We start from the raw sequence: 22,139 nt of genomic DNA on the forward strand, positions 1-22,139 counted from the left end.
CAAAACATTCAGTTACTCCCCGTAAGCCTGCTGTGTCGATACGTATCTGTTTTGAGTGTATCTACCCGTATGATTGCACCCTGGCATGCGAGTCTGCGCAAACAGTTTAAACTTAAGACGCTCGTTTTTTCGGGACTGCGTTTGCCAGTCATGATGTCATCAACATGTCACTGATGGTGTGCCCAACCGCTTCACCTTAGTCTCCTGCTTACTATACTCATCATGGCAGGCGTTGCGAATGTCCTCTTGGGGTGAGTCGCACACTTTTGCTTTCAACAGTTTCTGTTCGTAATGTTTTCATATCGCAGAGGAGGATGGAAGGAGAAAAAAAAAACTTAATTCTTCCTGTACGATATCGTTTCAGGTTTTTTTTTTTTCAAGAATTCAGATAAAAATTATCGGAGAACTACTCGTCAACGCACAGATAACATCATGACTTTTGTTGCATGTAGCCAAGAATTTGATTACAGACCTCACCAAATTAGGATGCTATAGATAATAATAAAATTGCTAAAAAGAGAAAACATTTGGATTATTTTGCTCTAACAAAGTCAATAACACCATAGACCAGCACGTACTGTATGTTAGATTATGAAGATTTGCTCTTTTTTTTAACAAAAAATCACTCGTCGAACTTGTGTCTACAAGAGTGAGCGATGTGAGAATGCTAGCAGGGCTTCACTTGATAATAAAACAGGTCTGGTGACCTTTGCCCGTGTCCTTTTAGGTGCTTAACTGTAATGACATTTGTCATGCTGCTGGAGGGTGCATAGGCAAAAAGCTAGATACGTCAGTGGGTGGAGGGTCAGAGTTTAAATAAACATCCCGTAAAGTGTAAACAGCCAATAACGGAAATAGGACTCGGTAGTTTGGTGCACTGCATTTTTTTTTTTTTTTTCTGGACGCACAGTTCGTCATTCCATGCTGAATTTTTTTCTTAACAATGTCCAGATTGTGTTGGTCGAAATGGCTGATTTTGTTTTAATCAGTTTATTTATCTATCCTTTAACTAACCCGGCAGCTGCACCACGTCCTTGTCCAGATGATGATACAACCTGTCCTGTTGTTATACACTCCCAAGTGTTTACCCGCTAGTTACAATGTTTATTTTCGAATCTCGCTTTTCATGAAGTCAAAGTTTCACGTTAACAAAGAATCAATTGTATTTTTTTCTGGATAACAAAGGGCTGTTTAAATTGGATTCTTTTTAAAATGCGTTTTTTTTTTTATTGATGAAATCTGTTCCTCACGAACTGCTTGATTCACTGTGGGTGTGCCTGAGTTCACGCTGGCAACCCATGAGTGTCTATATCTGGAAGGATAGGTTGGTATATGTGTTAGATGACTGAATTAGTTCGTGTATAAACAAACTTATTTGCTGTTGTTTGTATTAGCCCAGAATCATCCATTTCCTCACTCGGTGTGTTGTGCATTGTTCGCTTATTAACAAAACTCTTTCCTCCTGATAACCCCAAATGTATAAATAACTTGTTTGCCGGCCCGACATTAACTCTTTATCGCTTTCCGTTTTTATTTCGTAGAATCTGGTTTCAATTAAAGGTCTTCATCCAAAGCAGATTCTCCAGCTTTCCAATTAGGCCCAGGCTCAAGGGATAAAAGCGAACGAAGTGTGTATAAAACCTGACTGGCCCGGAGATTGAAAGGCTTACTGGCTAATTATGGTTGAGTAGCTAACAAATCTTGATAATCTCGGGTAAAAAAATCATCTACATCGTCTCCTTGGCTGCCATGTGTTCCGTGTCAGTTGTATTCGCTTCTCTGTTAAATTAGGATGTTTTGTTCTGAAACAAAAAAATCCTAGTTGTCCGAGTAATTGTACTATGAATTATATATAAAGCTTTTATTTATTTTTGAATAGAATAAAGGGACGATTCATTTGGTTGATAACATGCAGCTTCGGCATCCGCTGATTTTATCTGGTGACACGACTGCTAAGCACGTGCCATCGGTACAGTGAGGACTGAATGCCCGTGGTTCGGGTCACGTCTGTCCCACGCTGTTCTTTCTGTGAATGTAGCCCTTGTATCTAAAACTAGTGTCACTATCTTTCCGACTAACCACTCTGCAGACCTACAACAAATACGTATGTGAAAACCACTGAACATAAATTTAGAAACTTGCATATTGCTACAATCAATCGACAGCTTTTTTTTTTTTAATTTGTGAGGGAGGGTGACTTTTTCTGCACGTGCAATGTCCTGTAAATAGCCACCAAAAGTTAAATTTAACCTCGAAGATAATGTACCGTGTGCGCTGTTGTGTAAACAGCCACCAAAAGTTGAACCTAACCTCTAAGTCAGGGTCACTCTCATGGACCACGTGTGTCGCCCTCGGGGCATGTTGATACCTCGCCTGTCTAAACTAAATATCCTGTATGTTACTCAATATGTATCTAACGAGTATTTCCTCGTATAACTCAGTAGAAATAGCTGTCAGTGTCAAAAAGGTTGGTGATCCCTGCTGCAAGCTGTACTGATCCAGCATATGGAGGAAATAAATGCTGGCCTGCACCTCCACAATGTAAAGTTGTAAAGCTCAGAAATACTATCCTGGACAAAAAGCTGAGGTCGTGACCCCGGCAGCTTTGCCGTGATATCTGTTTGCTCAGCTTTAATCGCTCATTTTACACCGACCCTTGATTTCGTCTAGCTGCCTCTCTCGTGGAGCTGTACATGAAATCGTCTGTCATCGACGTTTGCTGTGGTTGTTGTTGCAGGGTGGTAGTCGCGGTGCTGACGTGTCTCATCGGCGCCCAGATCCGCGGCGAGAAAGCGGCACTTCTTATCATCGATGTGCAGGACTGCTTCCTGCCGGGGGGAAGCCTGGCGGTCAAGGATGGACACCAGGTACGCTCACACATCATCATCGTCGTCGTCGTCGTCATCATCATCATCATCATCATCATCATCATCATCATCATCATCATCATCATCAGTTTAGAGGTCGTACTGGGGTCTGCGTGGACTTTAGCGCAAAATCTCTCCAATCGACCGGCGCTTGGAGCGATCGATGTGTCAAAGGTCAGATCATTTAAAGATGCGGTTTTCTGTCTTGCCTTTCCCAGTCATCCTTTATGCTCGGTGTTCATGGCGATGAGCTTTGCCAGACTTCTTGACCTTGTTACGCCGAGGAGCGACGACCAGACTATAGTATAGGGGATCATTGCCCTCTTATTGATTACTCTGTTATCGCTGTCTTTGCCACTTGGTGGGTTTTCCCTTCTCTTCGATCGAAGAATCTTCTGTTGGTGAAGGTAGTGTGTAAACCATTCAGCAACCGTCGCCATGTTTTAAAATACAAACATTTCAAACAGCAGTAAACAAATAAATATGCATGGAAAAGTAGGGTATGCTGGAGACACGCACGCATACAAATGGCGATTATCTAACCAAAAAGAACAGTTACAGCTCTCATCGTTCTTTTACAGCTGATGTCCCTGCACTCTGATCACATACCCTCGAGGTGAATTAAAAGCAACCACTGTTTATGTTTCTGCAGGTCATTCCTGTTATCAACAAGTTGCGCCATGACTACGAAGACAAGTTTTCGCTAGTGATACTGAGCCAGGACTGGCATTGCCCAAACCACGTGTCCTTCGCTTCCCAGCATGTCGGTGCGGACCCCATGTCGCAAATCAGCCTGACGTACGACGATAAGGGTAAGTACAGCTCACCGCTACTTTCTGCACGGCAAACATCTCTATTCTCAGGGGTAACCCTGAATCGGTGCTTTGCCACCGAACTCTTGGACCACACGCATCAGGGCGAGAGAGAGAGAGACTTTGAAAAATCAAGTCTTCGTCATCAAGCGCTGTCTGCTATTACCAGTCAACCACAACCGGACAAGAGACATAGTATATAGACTTTCCAAGAGAAGTGCAGCTATCTCTTAAAACAGAGTGTCAAGGGGACGGTATGCGTGAACGCTCGTCTCAGCTCCTTACGAAGCACTTTTAGTGTTTTGGTACAAGGTTCCAGACAAGGAAGATCAACGGTCAGTAGACCACCATCTCTTCTGCGTCGTATCGGGAGGGTCTTCTGTGTAGCAAGGACAATGGCTCGAAACAACAAAGGACAACTGTGTGCCATACCATCAGAAACCATTCTATTCCACGCAGCAAGGACAATGCTAAGTGGGATGTAGAGAGTGCGGTAATGTGTACGTGAACGAGTGTGGAGTATGATGTGTGCGTAGTTGTTGATAGGGCTCTTAAAGCTCACTAGATACCTGGACTAGCGGTAGAAAGATAGGATCAACGGGACAACCTAGATAACTAGCCAAGAAAGGAAATTTACATTTGGATTTACATCTTCTTACAGCGCTTATGTTGATGATTTGTGTAAAGTCTAGATATTCTTTTGTTATTAATAATTAGTTTTCACTAAATTGCGTTGTGTTTGTTTATTAGGGATGTGCGCTGGGGACTCAAGCTGGTGTGAAGTAATTAATTAGCAATTTAGTAAAGGTGCATAGCGCAGTTATATGTCGGCGTGGATAGCGGAGCAGTCGAGGGTAAAGTTTTAAGGCTTTACGAGTCTCCGTTCATCAACTGTACCTAATACCCCTTACATTACGTGTCATAGACACAAAGTATAAAGAGGTGGATTATATGGGAGTGGATGGGAAAACAAAGAAACCACTATCTATTTGAAAGAGAAAGATGTATAAAATTGATGATGATGACGATGGCTTGATGGCAGGACGGCTTTGCAAAGGAACCGTGTTTCCAGTCCATTGCCTACAGTAGACTGCAGTACAGTTGATGTAAACAAGCAGCGCAAAGTCACTCAAACCTTGTGGCCCGACCACTGTGTGCAAAACATCACTTCAGGTCCTACATCTTCAAAGATTTCATCGCTTTTGACAAGAAAAGACACCGACATTGTAATCAGGAAGGGAGACACCTGCGAGGTAATGTTATCATGTTATGATCGAAATCAAGACGAACGATTGCTCATTCTTATACTTTCACTTGTCAGCGACATTATACAACACGTCCTCAGACTAATGTAACTGACTATACTAGCCGTTAACCATCCAGCTAACAACCTAGCGGCGTCCTGTGCATCCATCAGTCGATGGTGCGACACGCTACATATAGTTGTGCTGTTTCGGGACGAAGTATCACACACACACACACATGCAAACAACAAACACGACTGAAGCCATTTTTTCTTGTATTTGATCGTACAAACTGAAAGACTTGGAGTGACAGCTTAGCTGTATCTTTTAAAATATACTTTTCAAGAATATATTATGTATAGTTTAGAATGGCTATAACAATTTAGGAAATAAAGACTATAATTCTTTTATATAATCTGTTCATGTATTCTTTACTCTTAGAAACATATCCAAGAGTGCTCTCACACTTTTACATTTTAAGTTATTAAAAAATCCCGAAACCTAAGGTAACAATTATTTTACCCTTTTTAGGGCATTTCAAATAAAAGTGTGGTTTTTAATAATTTTATTGTTTTAAATTATTTTATTTTAAATCTTTTAGATTTTTAAAATTTGTTTTATCTATTTATCTGATATTTTGGTGAATTTATTCTTCCTTTTTAATTCAAACAGATTATGAATATTTGTCATAATTAAGTTATCCTTAAGCTAATGGATTGGTTTAACACATTACACCACATGAAATATAAGAAAGACACCTGAAAGTGAGAGGCTAAGTGTAATGACTTGCATATATTACGCATTATTTTCTTTGAAAAACCTGCTGTTTACATTGTTTTTCTGCCCTTTGATACAACATACGTACCCGAACCAATTTTTTTTTCTAAAAAGTGTAATGATCTAAGGGAAGCAACTATTGCACGCGAAAAGAGGAATGAAGTCTGCAGAGTTACATTTCTTGAAATGTTACTTTTCTGAAGAAAATAGTAATTTAAAAAAGTACTACTTATTGACTGCTGGAAATAATTTAATATTGTACTGTCATGAAATAAATAGCTTGTGAAAACGTCATACCTATAGAACGATGGAAAGTGGGTGAAAAATAAATTGATGACAGGCAGAGTGAGTTAAATAAAAGTGTGTTAAAAAAACTACTTTTTAGTTACTGGTATAGACTGAGAGTGCAGTAGTTTAGTCTGCGAAACTATTTCAGTTTGATCTGTCTTTTTTTACTTTAGTAGCTTTTTTCCTTTTCTTTTGCAGATAGATTCCTATTCAGCATTTAATGACAACGGGGAATTTCGACAGACTCCACTGCACAACATTTTGAAAAATCATGGCATTCGCCTGGTGGTTGTGGCAGGATTGGCACTGGACTATTGCGTTTATTTTACATCTAAGGATGCAGTAAAATTAGGTAAAGTTATGATCGAAGAGTGTATAATCTTGCCAGCGTCTTTGGAGAAGTATAACATATATAGTGTCACTGAGTTTTTTTAAAATCTGGAAGTAGTAATTAAGTGTAATAAAACTGAAAGTGGTGAGAGAAGAGGAAAAATGATCTTGTAAATGTTGAAAAGGTCATCATGGTTTTCATCTCCTCTCCCTCTTTGCCTTACCTTTACCAACCCTTTATAGTCAGGAACCCATTTCCGGCAGCTGGGTCAACTGTGAGACGTTTGTTGAATTACACAGGTATCAAACCGGCACGCCGTTAAGATGTTCTCTAACCCCTTGGCGAGTGAAATGTATAACTTGCTGCTAAATCATGATCGATGTTCTACAACAGGATATTTCCAGATTGCAAGAGTGTCATAAATGGTCATCTAGCTGCATGGTGAACAATATTTGCCATAGAAGAGTGCATACGCACACATCCAGACTCTTAAAGTGTTTTAAGAGATCGATATACAAGAAAAGAAAAGACTTTTATCATTACAATTAAAACCCTTTAATGTAAGGCATATAGGAGGAGATTTTATCCAGATAGATGATATTAAAAATTTTTTCAGATAACCAATATGCACAGGGCTCATACAAAACTGATAATAGTGTTCAAAATAGTACTTTTAGAAATGCTTTCAGCAATAAGGCAGTATTTCAGAGCACATGAGGGTAGCTTCTTGCTTTAAATTTAAAACTTCCTAGATGGCTCCAAAGTGTTTAAGAGCTGTTGTTATGCTTTAAATGATTGTCTTCAATGTGGATGACTACAGCATAACAACGTTCAAAATGGCATGGTGCTTAAGCCACTGGCTTACTTGAAAAAATCATTATGTAACTGCCTTCCTGTTGCAGGTTACAAAGTCTTCACAGTGTTAGATGCCTGCAGAGGAGTCGCACCAGATTCACAAATTGCTGCCATGGAGGACATGAAAAAAGCAGGTTAGCTGATGTATTATTGCTTGATCTGGTTTGTGTTAGTACACTTCTGGCACACATTCCTACCATAAAACTTTATTTTATGAATGCTTGTATTCTGTTGGGATTTCCTCAAACAGACATGTGTTCACGTACCTATATGCTGTTTGCTTTAAAAAATGTGTGATATTTTCTTTCTTTATGTTTTTTCTTCAGGAATAGAACTGGTTCAGTCAGGAGACCTTGAGGGGGCCTTGCAAGATACCAGTGAAGGTGGCTCCTACACTCTAGACATTATTCTGCTGATGGCTGCTGCTGTCTGCATTACAGTCAGTTTCATTGTGGCATAATTGTCAAAAGCTACTGAATTTCATTGGCTGCCTCCAAAGAAAGACACAAAGTAATTTTAGTGAACTGGAGTTAGCACTAGCTAATAATGTGCGACAGATTTTTCAGTACCAACCCAGATCAGCAGACTGTAATAATCAAATCTGTGATATTTGAGTTTCGCAGGTTTATACAGTATTTGTCTTTGATTTATGGGGCACCCCACATGATGACAAGAGTGAGACTAGTGATTATGTGTATAATACAAAGATGACAAAGCAGGTTGAGATGGTGGCCTTTGGAGAGCATGCTAAATCCTGTTGGTTCAGCTTCTGTCTCACCAAAGTTTGTTGTCCTGAATTCCTAGTGACCTAGTGATCATTCCACTTTAAACTTTATTTGAAAATAATTATTTTGTTTGATATCAAGGGTTTGCAAGAGCAAATTATGATTCCACCTAGCACATTTTGTACCAGACTCTCATGGTGTTGTTATCAACTGAACTGTTCATCTTAAGATTTGGGGAACAGAAAGCTGCTTCTCATTTTACTGAGCACCAACTGTTTAATTAAGGTAAAGAAACTAGGTAACTCAAAAAGTCTTTCCTGGGATCTGCAAAAAAAAAAAAAAAATCTGCCCTCACCCCAGGAGGGACTGTTAATGCAACTGCTATGTTGAAAGCCAAGAGGGATGTGGAGAGAAAGGCAGCGAGGGGGAGAGGATAGGCACCACCCTCACAAAGCTGGCCTTGATTAAAGTGAGGTCACTAACAACTCACTCCCTAATGACCTGAAGAAGTCAGGGGACTCCATCATTCTATCCCTCCCATAAAGACAGTCCCATACGTACAATGGATGTCCTTCCTCTGTGCTGCTAAGTAATGGAACTTTCTTCCACATCACATTCGCACTCAGACTATCCCTGAATTTCTATTCTTAACTCCCTGGCAATACTGTCATGCTAACGACTCCATCTTACACTGTTTATAGTTTCTATATCCCTTCATACCTTAGGGCATTCTGGTGGCGCAATGGTTATCGCCCAACACAGTGAGGGTAGGCTGTCCTGGGTTCAGCTCTCGTCTCGGGCATGAGGTTCTTTCTCTGCATGTGGGTCTGTTTACAGTGCTGGCTACCTTGCCATGATATAGCCTTAGTTGTTGGCTCGGCGTAAAAGACCAATCCCCTTCCCTTCCCCCTCTTCTTTATGTTCTACTGTTGTACCTCATCATGTTGTTCAGTTTGTCTTTACGTACCTCACTGTCCACTGACTGTTATCTTTCATTTATCATTATTTGTTCAGAGAGTGCGATCTATCTACGCAACATAAGTTCCCATGATTATTATTATTACTACTTTAACTGTCTGCCAGTTTTTTGCAGGGTTTTCTGCCTCGTGTTTTTGATTATATCGGCTGGTAGCATCAATATGTTATTAACATTTGTATATGTTGTATGTAGGCATGCGATGTATCTGGTATATATGATGCATATATTATCAAAATAGCCAACCTGTCAAGTTTATCACACTAACACATTGGCATCATGTACAGCAACAAGACAGTAAAATCTTTCTCATAATGTTGAAGTACATGTGCTTTATTGGTCTGGTGAAGGCTTGCCTTATCAAATTGCACACATACCTCAAATTTTATTCTGAACACAGGACTGACATAATGAAATTATTCATAAAATGACACCTATAAAGAAGTAGACAGTATACAGATAATTATGCATGTACAGTCACAAATAATTTATTAAATCTATATACAAGGGAAAAATATAAGATGAAGCATATTAACCCAATTATAGTAGGCTAAAAATCTTTTTTATACATCAATAACAATCAGATTTCAGTTTAAAACAGTACAAGATCCAAGGTAAGCAAGCAAAATATTAATCATTTAAAAAGTTAGTGGCTTCAAGAATTTATGAGCTTGATTGCAAAGTTGGACAGTTTCCTGAAAAACAGGAAAATAAACCCACTAAGTCCACATTAAAAAAAATAAAAAGCTTTGGATCTTTAACAAGTATTTGCAGTGCAGATGTTGCACAACATAACACATGTAAAGTCAACAGAAATATCACATGGTATAAAACTGGTAGAACACAGTATAAGGAATGTAATTTTGAATTATTATCATTGTGCTTTTAAAGAGGTGTGAGATTAAGTTTTTGAGTTGAATTTTCCCTCCTCTCCAATTTTCTCCATGATACCACACATGTACATATCTATCTATATATAAACATAATAAAATTACACATATTAGATATTAGACCACACCTTGGTTCAGCTATTTTGAAGGCAAATATAATAATTATAATTTTTAATATAATTAATATTTATAATGAGAAAAGAGCATATCATAATCTTATCTAAGTGTGCTTGCAACGATTAGTTTTCTTAGTAAGAAATAAAAATCATAAAATTTTATAAAGAGCACTGGTCACCGAGATCACAGGATAATAAAGTATCTACTTTGAAGATAAGTATATATATACTGAACAAACAACTCCCCATAAACGTTCATTCTCACATTTTCTTTATGGCTGGACTGTTTGGCTTTAAGGATTGTCTTTAGAAATATACATTTTTATCTTATTATATAGGTGCACATTTTGCATTGAGTCAGTATTTACTTGAACACCAATGTATCTCTAAATGTGATCATCCATGCAATGCAACAGTGGAATGCAAAATAATCAGATCCACCATTTTATAAACATGAAAATTTCAACAGGGTAAGAGCCTGATTTCCTTAATAATAATAACAAAATCACCTCATTTCCCAATAAGGAGTAATGCAGTGACAGTTTCTTTAAAATAAGAACATTGCCCTGGAGTTGGAAGCCCTCAGTGTCTCCTCTTGAGGCACTAAGGAGCAACTTTTGACAATGGTTCAGATCATTTGATCTGCACTTGTCTCATGGATGTGCTAGTTCTCTGTGATAGAGGTAGGGTTTGAGATCTGCTATATGAAGGTAGAATGAACTGCAGCCAATCAAAACTCTGTTAATCTTTATCCTGAAGAGGCATCTCTTCGTTGAACGATGAATTGATCAAGCCTGTATCATCTGCAGTTTTATTTACAACGACTGCTTCGTCCTCCATTTTGACACATTTGTAAAAAGCAGCCATGATAGTGAAAATAACCACATCCACTAACAGAAGTCCAGCAAACAGAAAGAATTCAGACATCTGTTGACAGAAATAAAACACAACATGTTATAGGTTTCAAAACTGACAACATATACCAATCCACTTAAATTCAGGTTTCCTGCAAGTGACAAATAATAATCTTTTACGAAAATCAGAGACACATTCTGTGCTAGGGCTAAAGAAAAAAACTAGAAACATAAGTGCTTCTGTCATTCTGCACCTACTTGAGCATTTCACAAAAGCATGCAAAAGCAACAAATGAATATTTCAGAAAAGAGCAGCTAACTCTGCCACCACTCACCTGGTTTGGCAGAAGTCTGACCTCAGCCACAATGACCACAATTAAATCACCAAAGGCAGTGGTCAGTAACCATGCTGCCTGCACCACTGATCGCATGGACTGAGGGGCCTGTCATAACCACAACATTATGGTGCAAACACTGCACTTGGCAATGTGGTTTTTGTATCGTGTACTTCTTTGCAAAAGAGAAATTGCTCAAAGACTATAATCTACAATGATTGTACATTGATCTATTGAGGCATAGTCACAGCGGCCCACATGCATAAAAAAGTTTTAGTCATAGCTTTCCAATTTAACAAAATATGTCATGCAAAAACAGCTTAAAATATTGATATTCAGCTCTGCAATAAAAGAGTCAGATCTGCAAAATTTTAAGTCTTATTAGCTTCCAGTTGGAGATAAAGAACAGATAAAAACTAGCATGACTTTTATCCTCAGCTCAGTTAAGGTGATCAATATAATCTGTAACCCTTCTTTTTAATTTCTGGTTGTTTTTTTTTTTAATTATTCTCATAAATTACCTGTGCATAGGCAAATCCAAGGCCTGAGATGGAGAACATAATTTCCCCAACTGTGATGACAATATACTGAGGTACCATGTAGAACATAGACAAGGAATTCTCCTGCACCGTCATGAACACTATCACGCTCACCTGTTAGCAACAGGAGTAAAACAGTCATCAATATCTTTAATTTGTCTTTTATAATTTAGAACTACTTCTTGTTACTTTCATGAGAATTTTTGATGACTGGTGGCACATGCATGTCTCTCACAGGGTACCATATGGTAATGGACAGTTCATTACAGTTTACACAGTCCGGACTTTTAAATTTATGTTTTTGTTATAAACAGAACACATATATCAACATGGCTTTCTTCATTACATACCAAGACACACTGATATGAAAGATATTTGTTTACTTGCTTCAGGAAACTAAAATATGTGTGTGCGTGTGTGTACACAAGCAAACATGAACAAGCAGGTGTGATGCTGCACACTAGTAGGTGTAAAATATGAAGTTCATGTACATCATCCCATCACTTATGCCTTCATACACATGCTAGCTGGCTACAGCAAGCACTGAAATGTGCCTCCTAAAGTAACTGATGATTAACTAAAGCACTCACGTTAGCAGACTCTCCATAAACAGTGTCAAGAAGAACAACTGTGTACACTCCTCCACTGCCTAAAGTAAATGGCTGTCCAGACTTCTTCCATGTGATGTGGCCCTCATGGTCCTTTGCAGGTAGAGCTACATCATAACTAGCCAGTAAAAACAATTAAGAAAGATATAACAACAAAAAATAACTCAAAACAGATTAGCACCACCAGAGTGAGATGGTGGCATGAATGATGACTATGTCCACACAAAAACAAATAATACCACTTGCTTGCATCCCTGAGCCCCATCCTTTTACTTTCAAAAGCCTTCTGAATCAGGAAAAAAAAGATAAAATTAATTATTCTTATAATGCATCAAATTCAAGAAGCTACTAACTGTGCACACACACACATGAACATAAATTTAGGTGTTTTTGCGATCATAAATAATTTTCTTTTGAATAAAATCTTGATGGCAAAAGCATTCATGTGGCTTCTTACACTGTACTTGTTCTGAGTTTTCTTCTTGTTATTAATTTTATGGTTGGTGGTGTAAGAAGTAATGCTCATGGAACAGAGTAAGAAAAGAGCATTCATTATGTTTTATCAGCAAAGGTACCTAACACTGCACAAGTTATCTTGTCTCCTGACTGGCTATCATTGCTAAATGTGGTTGGAGACCAGACTGGAGATCAGTGGGCAATGAGGGATGTAACTACTGAAGGGGTTTGAAGGCTTCCTGCTGCCATAGGATTTTTTAGTTTCTCTGAAATGATGTCGGTTTTAAGTATTCATGATCATATCTGGTCTGGAGTTCCTGTTGTTCGTGGTTTATGAAGGGAATTGTGCACAATGCTTTCATCCAGCTGTATTACGGTTTCCTCAAGCCTTGTTGTCCAGTTCTTAGTGGTGTCCTTGATACCTGCGTCGTCTTTCTTTGCTGGTATCTCAGTTGCTTCGTGTTTGTGCGCCCAAGACGTCAGCCTTTGCGCTTGTTTTTCAATGTAAGTTTTTCTGCAGTGATCAGATGCTTGATTTGGTTGTTTTTGTTTGTTGAGAAACCTTTTACACACCCTGGTTCTCTTGCACTATTGTGGCTGATAAATACCGCGCAACAGGCCACCTCCTGCTTCTCAGGTGGTTGTTTCTTCCCTCCACCTGATCTTTACTGTCATACGGTCATGTCATCTGGTACAGTCAAAGAAAAAATTTTGAGAGTGAATTCTTTCTTCGAGACATACCAGATGACGTGACATCAAGGCCCTTCTGACCTCCCTGCTGTTTGGGTAGAGTGTTGGTCGGGAAAAAACTGGTGGACTGGCCTTGGATTTGATCTTTTACAGTTACAGGGCAGTTGCTTACCTTACTAGCAGAATGTTCTGCCCGCCAGGCGCATGCTAGCATACAATCAGGGAGACAACTTTTAGATGGTTAAAGAGTTAGTGCATCCTTTATCTCCTATTGTCATGTCATCTGGCACAGTCAAAGAAGAAATGATAAATTTGGTGGAAGCTGGACAAATGGTGTAATTCTGTACAATTATCAACCTCTCCCTTCCACTGCTGCTTTGTTTAAGTGATTATTACATACTCTCCTGGTTCCAGCTCCTGAAATTCTGTCGCGTTGTTCATGGAGATGTTGAAATTGACATATCTGGCCTTTGAGTTACTGGTGGGCACAATGTGAACATCATACCAAGTATGGCTCAAATGAGAAAAGTCTGCAACGCTGATGCAAAAGGAGACAAAAAAGCTTAATCAGTCTTGTATTCTTTTTCTGACCAAAACTCTTCGCAATGTTTCACTAAAGAAAAATGATATCTTGTTTTTCATCCCATTCATTACCTGATGTACACTTACAAAGATCTAGCACCATGTTAGCTTGCTGAACTGTCTTTTCAAGCTTGTCTTTAATTTAAAAAAATGTGTTAGTGAGTGCTTTTTCACATCTTTCCTATCTGTGCATGGCAATTTCATAAATAGAAGTTAGCACCAACAGATGGAGGAAACATTTGAGACACACTATTAAATGTGACTATGTTTACATGATTATTATACAAATTTTTCCCAAATAGTTATATATTCAGCAGTGAGTTTAAAATAGTGTGGTGGGGAACAAGCAGGTCTCACTTTTATGAAATATTAAATGACTATTGGTATGGATATTTAATGCCACCTACCTCACAAGAGCTTGTCCATCTGAGCTCTTTTGCCTTCTGTCTTCAAACTGAAAACAAATTTTCCATTTTTTGAAGCCTGAAGAAGTTATATTTTCATTCTGATCTATAAATAATACTCAGACAATGAGCTTTGTAAATTACCATTAAGAAGTAATTAATTTATCTATTAAAAAAAAAGAATGGAAGACTCAGGCAACAATATTTATATTCCCCACCTACTGCAACGATAATCTCATTCAGCAGTTCTCTGACATATCTTTTTTCAAACATCTCTACAAAGTAAAATTGTAAGTGATAGTGAAACAGTGCTCAGGTATCACAATTCATCTGATCCCAGCCCAAAAGAAAACATTCTTCATGTTCACACACAATACACATTCAGCTTGCTATACTTAAGACAACAAAATAAACATTTTCATAACAAAAAAAAAATTAACTTGTAATAATCCCACACCATCCAAAGAATACACAAATTTATATTATTTCTGGACTAAGCAAAAATTATTTCTAAATTATGAACTTATCATAAAACTATTGCACTGAAAACAGGTGGTCAAACTTCCCACCACTTCTAAAGCCTATGGATTATTGATCAAACTCCCAGACATGTGGCCGACCACATACTTTTCTTAAAGACAAGGAATTATTAGTTCCAGTCAAAATCAAGCGCCAAGATTTGTTTGGCTCCATGTTGACTGAAAAAGACTGTGTCTGATCTTCACAGCTAAGTGATACTTCCTTTTGGCCTGCACTAGTCAGCTGGTAAGGTGATGCCTGTGCAAAAAAAAAAAAGAGGAAAAAATAGAACATTATTTTTTTCTTGTTCAATCTTTTACATTTGTGGGTCTTCATCACCTCTGAAAACATTACATAAACAACAAATCTTTCTGAATGAATATGAAGTAATATTTGCTTTGAATAGGTACATATCTTTGAGTGGAAACGTGTTAAACAACACACATATACACACTTGCTTGCATGGTATGATGTACTTTGCATAGTTTTAGACAATGTGCACTGTAAATTTTGAATTATGACCTATATATACTAAGCATAACTCATGCAAACAGCAGTCTACACATTCAAATATTAATAACAGTCACATTGCACTTGATTGCTACAAATCTATTTGAATGGGAAATAAAATATTTTTGTATTTTTACTAGACACTGTATCTTTACTAAAACTGTGCAAAACTTTAGCATTTTCATAATTTACGAACTATACAGCATGCTTGCCAAATGCAGCATCATTTATGATCAGATGTACTTTCTTGGTGCAATCTTTTCCATGGGTTGACACAAACCTGAAGAGGATGTATGGTGCCAGAGAAGAATGGTGATGGGGTACCATCAATATGGATGGGACAGTCAGCTGCATTGAGAATGGTGTAGCCAGCATTTCCTGACAAAGGTGTGTCTTTTAAGTCCTGTTACAGGTTTACAGGATGTGAATTGGATGCTATGAGTAAATTTATGTTTACCTAATAAACAACATTGATTAAAAAAACAACAACAATAAAAACAACTCCACTTTGTGCTACCCTCTGCCCCTAAACAAATGCAGTGAGAAAAAAACCCATAGTATTTTAATACCTGCCTTTTCTGTGGGCCATGTATTCAACTACAAAGGACTAGTGGGGTACAAAATTCTTTTCTAGTGATTCAGAAAAGCTCGGCACAAGATTTTGTTTACCCAAATTTGGGTGCATACTTCCATTCCAGTCTTGAGATGCTTACCTACAGACATCACCTTGCACAGAAAGAGCTCAAACTCATTTGTATGCAAAATGCTTGATTAATATCTGGTTTCAACTCTCCCAGTGGCCGAAGCCTTCACAATGTAAACTGTACAGTAATGATATGTATTGTTGATCTCCATCTGTGCATGGTGATGCTGGTAGTCTGGCTTTTCCTTTTTGATAACAACGAATCTCATATTAAATCTCATATTAAAATGTCAAAATATTACACAAGCATTTATTTAAGGATACAAGTGTTTCAACTGATTTAAAGCATACAAGCTGGAAGTGCTTGCTCTCTATGAGAATGGTGAATAGACAGAATGAAGAAAAATAAATCTTGGTATGAAAGACAATACTGAAAAGTCCAGACTTGGTGTGACAGTTGGCATAATATGATTATTATTATTAAGAAGAGTTTGCACTTAATGCAAATGTTTTTTTAAAATTAATCGTGGTTCTTTCTCCTACGTATCCTTTCATAAACTGTGACTGAGTGACTTATATAATCAACAATCCTGCTACATGTATTTATATGAAACAGTTTACAGAATGCTCTTATGAAATGTATCAGTGCTAGTGTTACACCTGTACTGATGCTAATGTGACATACAGTATCTCCAGCATCACAACTCAAGAGTTACATGCAATCACTCACATCAATTTTAATCTGCACCAGTCCTGCCAGACAAAATGAAATGGTAACAAATGTCATGCCTGCTGCCATGCGTTGTAATTGGCTGCAAAAAGAAGATAAGAGAACCCTATCATATTCTCTGGTATTCATTCCCCTTTTCCTCAAATCATGCCTTTCTAAGGTCCAGAAATTGAAAAACTTTTAATACGTACGTCAATTTAAAAATTACTTTTAAAAACTTTTTCTTATTATGAATGAGTTTAACCTTAAAGTAATATTGCTAAAAAAAAAAAACATAGAACAAATGTCAGCATTAATAAGCAATTTGCTCATAACGAGTAGATATATATACTCCATATATATTCCATAAATTTTGAGATCAGAGAGAAATAAATGTTCATGGATGGTCTCCACTGGAAATTAATTTTTTATTATTTGCTGTAATATTAAAATATCATATTTATCTTAGTTACTGCCTTATGTAAGTTATAGAGCTAGGCCATGGCAATTCAATGCTGTATCACTTGAAAGTGAACTGTCTGCCTTTACAATTACCAATTCCTATTCAGAGCACCCAAAGCAAAGCTGTGTCTAGCTTTGCTAAGAAAGATCACATGTTTTCAAATTGGTGAAAATAAAGTGGAGAACAACCAAAACAGAACACAAAAAAAAACCCAGAAAAAAAAAACCAACAAACAAACAAAACTGGTGGGAGTGTTCTAGCCTACCTGTTTGGGATGCGGCAAGATTCCAATAAAGGATAAACCATTTTTTCAAAAACTGGAATCAGAAGGATTATAAGCAAGGGATTTAGTGCCTGTAGCTGGTCTGGCTTCAGTCTTCCCAGAGCTCCCTAGAATAATATTGGAGAAAAGAAACAAAACTGCACATGTATACTGTATACTGCCAATCTACACATGTAAACTGTATACTGCCAGTCTGCACATGTACAAGGGATGTTCCACCTCCGCCCGGAACTGGCAATAAAATGAACCTGGAGACATTTTTAAAAATTTTTTCTTATTCTTCAACTCTTTTTAAACATTTTCAACATAGTCGCTGCCAATGGCAATGTATTTTCTGGCCTTATGGATCCATTTTTGAAAACACTTCAAAAATGTCGATTTTGGCATCAATTTAGCTGTTTCCTCACTCCAGCAATGACCAAATCATGGACTGGGCCTTGGTTTCAGGGTCCATATTGTAAAATCAACATTCTATACCTGAGCCTGAAGCCAGGAGAATGCCCATGATTAATGTTCCAAGAATTCCTTCCACTAGTCCACATGTTTTCTTTTGCTGGTCCACCAGCAACCTTGGCATCCAGTGAGCTGACTACATTGTGCCCTAATTGTGATGGCTGATACTGTGAATACTTGTAGAAGGAATTCCCAGCTCCATCTCCATGATGGTCGCGTGGCCATCACTTTCCAGGAATTCACGAACTATGTCAGCATTGTCTGGATCTCTTGATGTTCTAGGCCTTGATTCATAATGTTCGTCATTACAGCTGAAATGACCACTGCCAAATCACCAAAACCAGTCCGTGACAGTTGTTCACTTGAAAGTCATGAGTTGACAGTGCTGGTGAATCACTTGGTGGAGCATGCATCGACTTACTTCTCTTCCCCATCCTGGGAAAAATAGAAGGGGAAAAATTATGAAAAAAAACATGGAAACACCCAGACGTAAACACCCAGAAAAATCACTATTAGGTCCACATGGTCTGAACTCGTTGAAAGCGCTTAAAATACTGATTCAGGTGGAAATGGAACATCCCTCGTACAGGTGCAGACTGGCAGCAACAGTATATTGACAATCTGCATTGAGAATAAATATGACAATCTGTATTGTGAATAAATATAAAACAGCCGTGAAGTTGCTGATAATCTGAAATGACAATCATTCACAAATTATTGCTGAAAGGATGGCTGTATTACAAAGTAACATTTATGTATGCAATAAAATTCAGCTTGATATGAGGATTTGCATACCAGTGCAGCTGTACCCTATTACAGAAAGTGACATGGTAGACAGGCACCATGCACATTTTGAAATCTAAAGGTAATTTAATTCATATTAATAGCAGGAAATGAGCATGAAAGGTTTATGTATGTTTTCAGGCTTACCATCCTGCCATCCAGCTCTGCTGCTTGCAAAGTCCATCTGGAACCCTGCCAAATATTGTCCTTAAAGGTTTTAGTCTCCTCACACACTACCACTGAGGGAGGTGCAGTATGAACGATAAAGGATGCCATTCTCTTTATTTATTAGTACTGCATAATACTTATAGAAGTTTTCATGAGTACAGACTATATAATCTAACCAGATGCCTATTTCTCTTCATCAGCCTCTCAAAGTTATGGCTTCACCTTTTTTCTTATCTTAAAATATAAAAAATCTTTCCATGTTTATTTCAACCTACAAAAGTGTATTTGTGAAAGGAATCCAAGCATTCTTTTGAAAACTTATTACAAGGTAGCCCAGAAGCACAAAAACATCAAAGTAAATCAAAAATGAAAATATACTTTGCTCAAACATTGGCAAAATCTTACTTGCTGATTATAGAGAGCCCAGAATATAGGCAGAGGTAGAAACAGCCATAGAACATTCAACAACCGTTTCACATCTTCTATAAATGACATCTGGAAAACACAGAAGTATGTTAGCAGTAATGATTTTTACAAGCGCATATTGCAATGTTTCATAGAATAATGATGATAATTATGCCATTTAAATATGTTATCATCTTGCAATAAATTGCTGGAACCCTCTGTGAACACCAGCTTCTTGGTAGGTCTCTTTCCACGATCATGTAGCTGAAGGAGTTTCTCAATGTAGATGCATTTAAAATCAGGCCAATAAGGCTACTATCAGGTGCATGCAGCAGGATCTGCATGTATACTAAATACTAGAATGACAGCCACTAAGGGGCATGGAAGAGCCATTACCAAAAGTACTCAAAGGCACAGCTATAACTGTCTACATTATCACCACCATTATCATTACCAAACACCAGGATGGCTGTCACTAACTTTTTAACATGCAAATTTCTCTTTTCCGAAAAAAAAAAAACCTCTAAAAAAACTCAAACCTCATATTTATCTCCTGCATACTCCAGCCAATGGTTTTTTCCTTCCTGATACTTGCTGTACTTGCATTTCATTTGGATGCCATGCTGGAAATAATACAGCAGTATTATAGTCAAAGTGACACTAGTAACTTTACAAGGTTGGCAATTGGTAGTCTTCTCTGGGTATGTCAATGTCCTCCTCTTTCACTATTCTTCCCCCTCCAGCTAGCTGGAAGCACATCCCAGCCAACCAACCAGCCTGTACTACTGTGATACATAAGCCTTTTAACATCACAAACACAAAACATATAGACTGTGTATTCAGCTCATCAGAACTAGCTATAATCATGGAGGCAGCATCTGCAGCCACTCATACAAGGTGGCTTAGCTGATTTCATGGTAAAAAATGCGTCTAGCTAACAGAGATTCTGAATTCATAAGAAGGAGAAAGATAAAGTCCTGAGACAAGATTTGAACCCAAGACATTATAAACTTATCCATGGTTTACCACTGCATTACTAGACTGCGTCAATATAACCAGTAAATATGTTTTTTCACTGATTCTCAACTTAACATTAACGCTTAGCATTACCTGTGATAAAAAAGTTTACATCAAAATGCTTAACCTTGATCATAACTCAGAGATTTGGCCTCAAGTTTAGCAATAGGAATACCACTTGAAGCAGTGTTCTGCTGCCATGGATTGTAGCACTATTTTTGAAATATTTTTGTCCCCAGGGAAAAAATGCCACACTAAGGAGGTTAAAAACAACATCTTGCAAATTTTTTTTTTACCAGCAGTGCTTTTCAGCATTTTTTTCTTAGCTTTTCTATTCATGCCTTCAAGTTTCTGCATTTGAACATTGTTACTATCAAGACAAAAGATGGAATAAGCCTGTTGCTATATATCATACCAGATTGCACTTGACCACTTTCATAAAAAGACCTAAGATGAAATAAGATCATCAATACACAGCTTACCAGGATGCACTTGAACACTTTTGTGAAAAGACTTCCAGTTGGTGGAACATGTTTGTACTGGTGTCGCCCAGCAAAAAATATTACTGCCAGCAGAAAGACATGATACCACATTCAATACACTGTTCAAGTACTTAATAATAGAGGGATATAATGCCCCTCTCCCAATTTTACCTCCATATATATATATCAGCCTTTTTTAAGCAGAAGAGGGACATGATGTCCCCTTTACAATTTTAGTCAAAGTTAGCTCTTTTAGGCTTCCATACTCAAGTAATTGTAAATTGCTGACTCTGAGAACATGATTTAATTAAATAGTATAAATTCAGAAAATTAACAGTACAAACATATTAAAATGTATTATAGATGAAAAGAAACTAACAGAAAGTATGCATTATTTTAATGATGCATTCCTTTTATGCTTTTTCTGGATAAATGTGAACTCATCTTTACTGCTAATACTAAAGTTACAAGAATGTCCCAAAAGTGTGTTCCACAAATCAAAATAAAAAATGTCAGTTGTAACAAAAATAAAGGCTGAACTATTTAAAACTGAACAGTATTCACCTAGTTTTCACCTATATAAATTCTGCCTTCTAGCACAATTAGGTATTAGAAAAGGAAAACTCACTCACCAACAGATATAAACATAAGTAATGCAGGCACAGCAAATGCAAGAGGGTAACAACTGTCTTGAATGCAATGCACATCCGCTGAAAGAGGTAAAATATACACTGTTATATAATTACAACAAGACACATTTTTATCCTCTTAAATGTAAGAGATCACTGACAAAAGGCAGAGCGGTAGAAACTGAATTTAATGATTACACAGGAGCATGCCAACAAAATAAATGAATAAATAAACAAACAGAGCTGAACTGGTAAAATACAAAAAAGTACATAAAAAGATAGACCTGAAAATGTTACCTCTAATATGATTACTGTTTTGCACTTTGATTCAGGAAAATTTGTGAGGATATCTCTGACTGAATCAACAGAATGGTTAAATAAATATTGGATTAAATCATTGCTCTTTAACAACAAAATTATGATGCAATTTTTACCATTGATCTTATTGCAATAATTGATGGTGAATCAATTTTGTTGACATAAAAAGTTATTAGAAAAAGTAAACCTAATTTTAAAGAAACATTTAAATTGCAAAAACTCACCTCTAAGAATTGGAGTGATAAGAGTCGATATAACACTTCCAAGGTTGATCATTAAATAAAATATTGAGAAAAATGTGTTGCGCAGCTTCACCTATAGGAGTAACATTCACTGTGTCAGTTTAAGTAAAATGAGGATTAGTAACATTAAGACAATTCACAATCAGATCTAATCAAAACTCTACAT

General features: G+C 37.4%; 2 protein-coding genes across 4 annotated transcripts in view; one reads left to right on the forward strand and one right to left on the reverse strand.

The window, feature by feature from the left end:
• Positions 1-9,190, forward strand: LOC112553505 (nicotinamidase-like). Its single transcript, XM_025220784.1, has 8 exons — positions 1-255; positions 2,738-2,867; positions 3,520-3,679; positions 4,430-4,454; positions 4,722-4,932; positions 6,187-6,340; positions 7,222-7,308; positions 7,501-9,190. Exons 1-8 carry the CDS (start codon positions 239-241, stop codon positions 7,632-7,634), a joined length of 918 nt encoding a protein of 305 aa, XP_025076569.1. The 5' UTR covers positions 1-238; the 3' UTR covers positions 7,635-9,190.
• LOC112563375 (solute carrier family 15 member 2-like) overlaps positions 9,188-22,139 on the reverse strand; it is a 20,133-nt gene continuing 7,181 nt past the window's right edge. For all 3 annotated transcript variants that reach the window (XM_025237319.1, XM_025237309.1, XM_025237327.1), the window contains 16 exons: positions 21,956-22,046; positions 21,417-21,494; positions 20,785-20,867; positions 19,825-19,908; positions 19,286-19,375; positions 18,860-18,904; positions 17,459-17,583; positions 16,752-16,833; positions 15,659-15,781; positions 14,977-15,126; positions 14,353-14,399; positions 13,764-13,901; positions 12,200-12,335; positions 11,592-11,723; positions 11,071-11,178; positions 9,188-10,808 (listed from right to left, as the gene is read on the reverse strand). In XM_025237319.1, coding sequence (XP_025093104.1) covers positions 10,623-10,808; positions 11,071-11,178; positions 11,592-11,723; positions 12,200-12,335; positions 13,764-13,901; positions 14,353-14,399; positions 14,977-15,126; positions 15,659-15,781; positions 16,752-16,833; positions 17,459-17,583; positions 18,860-18,904; positions 19,286-19,375; positions 19,825-19,908; positions 20,785-20,867; positions 21,417-21,494; positions 21,956-22,046 — 1,698 coding nt within the window. In that variant the 3' untranslated portion in view covers positions 9,188-10,622. The remainder of the gene's footprint in view (positions 10,809-11,070; positions 11,179-11,591; positions 11,724-12,199; positions 12,336-13,763; positions 13,902-14,352; positions 14,400-14,976; positions 15,127-15,658; positions 15,782-16,751; positions 16,834-17,458; positions 17,584-18,859; positions 18,905-19,285; positions 19,376-19,824; positions 19,909-20,784; positions 20,868-21,416; positions 21,495-21,955; positions 22,047-22,139) is intronic.

Source organism: Pomacea canaliculata, linkage group LG1 (assembly GCF_003073045.1).
Source record: "Pomacea canaliculata isolate SZHN2017 linkage group LG1, ASM307304v1, whole genome shotgun sequence".
Lineage (NCBI taxonomy): Eukaryota > Metazoa > Mollusca > Gastropoda > Architaenioglossa > Ampullariidae > Pomacea > Pomacea canaliculata.

What these genes read in the sequence shown, in the direction of transcription:
- LOC112553505 (XM_025220784.1), top strand. An exon ending in CCTGACGTACGACGATAAGG is followed by an intron (nt 3,680 to 4,429) that starts GTAAGTACAGCT and finishes TTTGTTTATTAG; the next exon opens with GGATGTGCGCTGGGGACTCA. An exon ending in TGCGCTGGGGACTCAAGCTG is followed by an intron (nt 4,455 to 4,721) that starts GTGTGAAGTAAT and finishes GCTTGATGGCAG; the next exon opens with GACGGCTTTGCAAAGGAACC.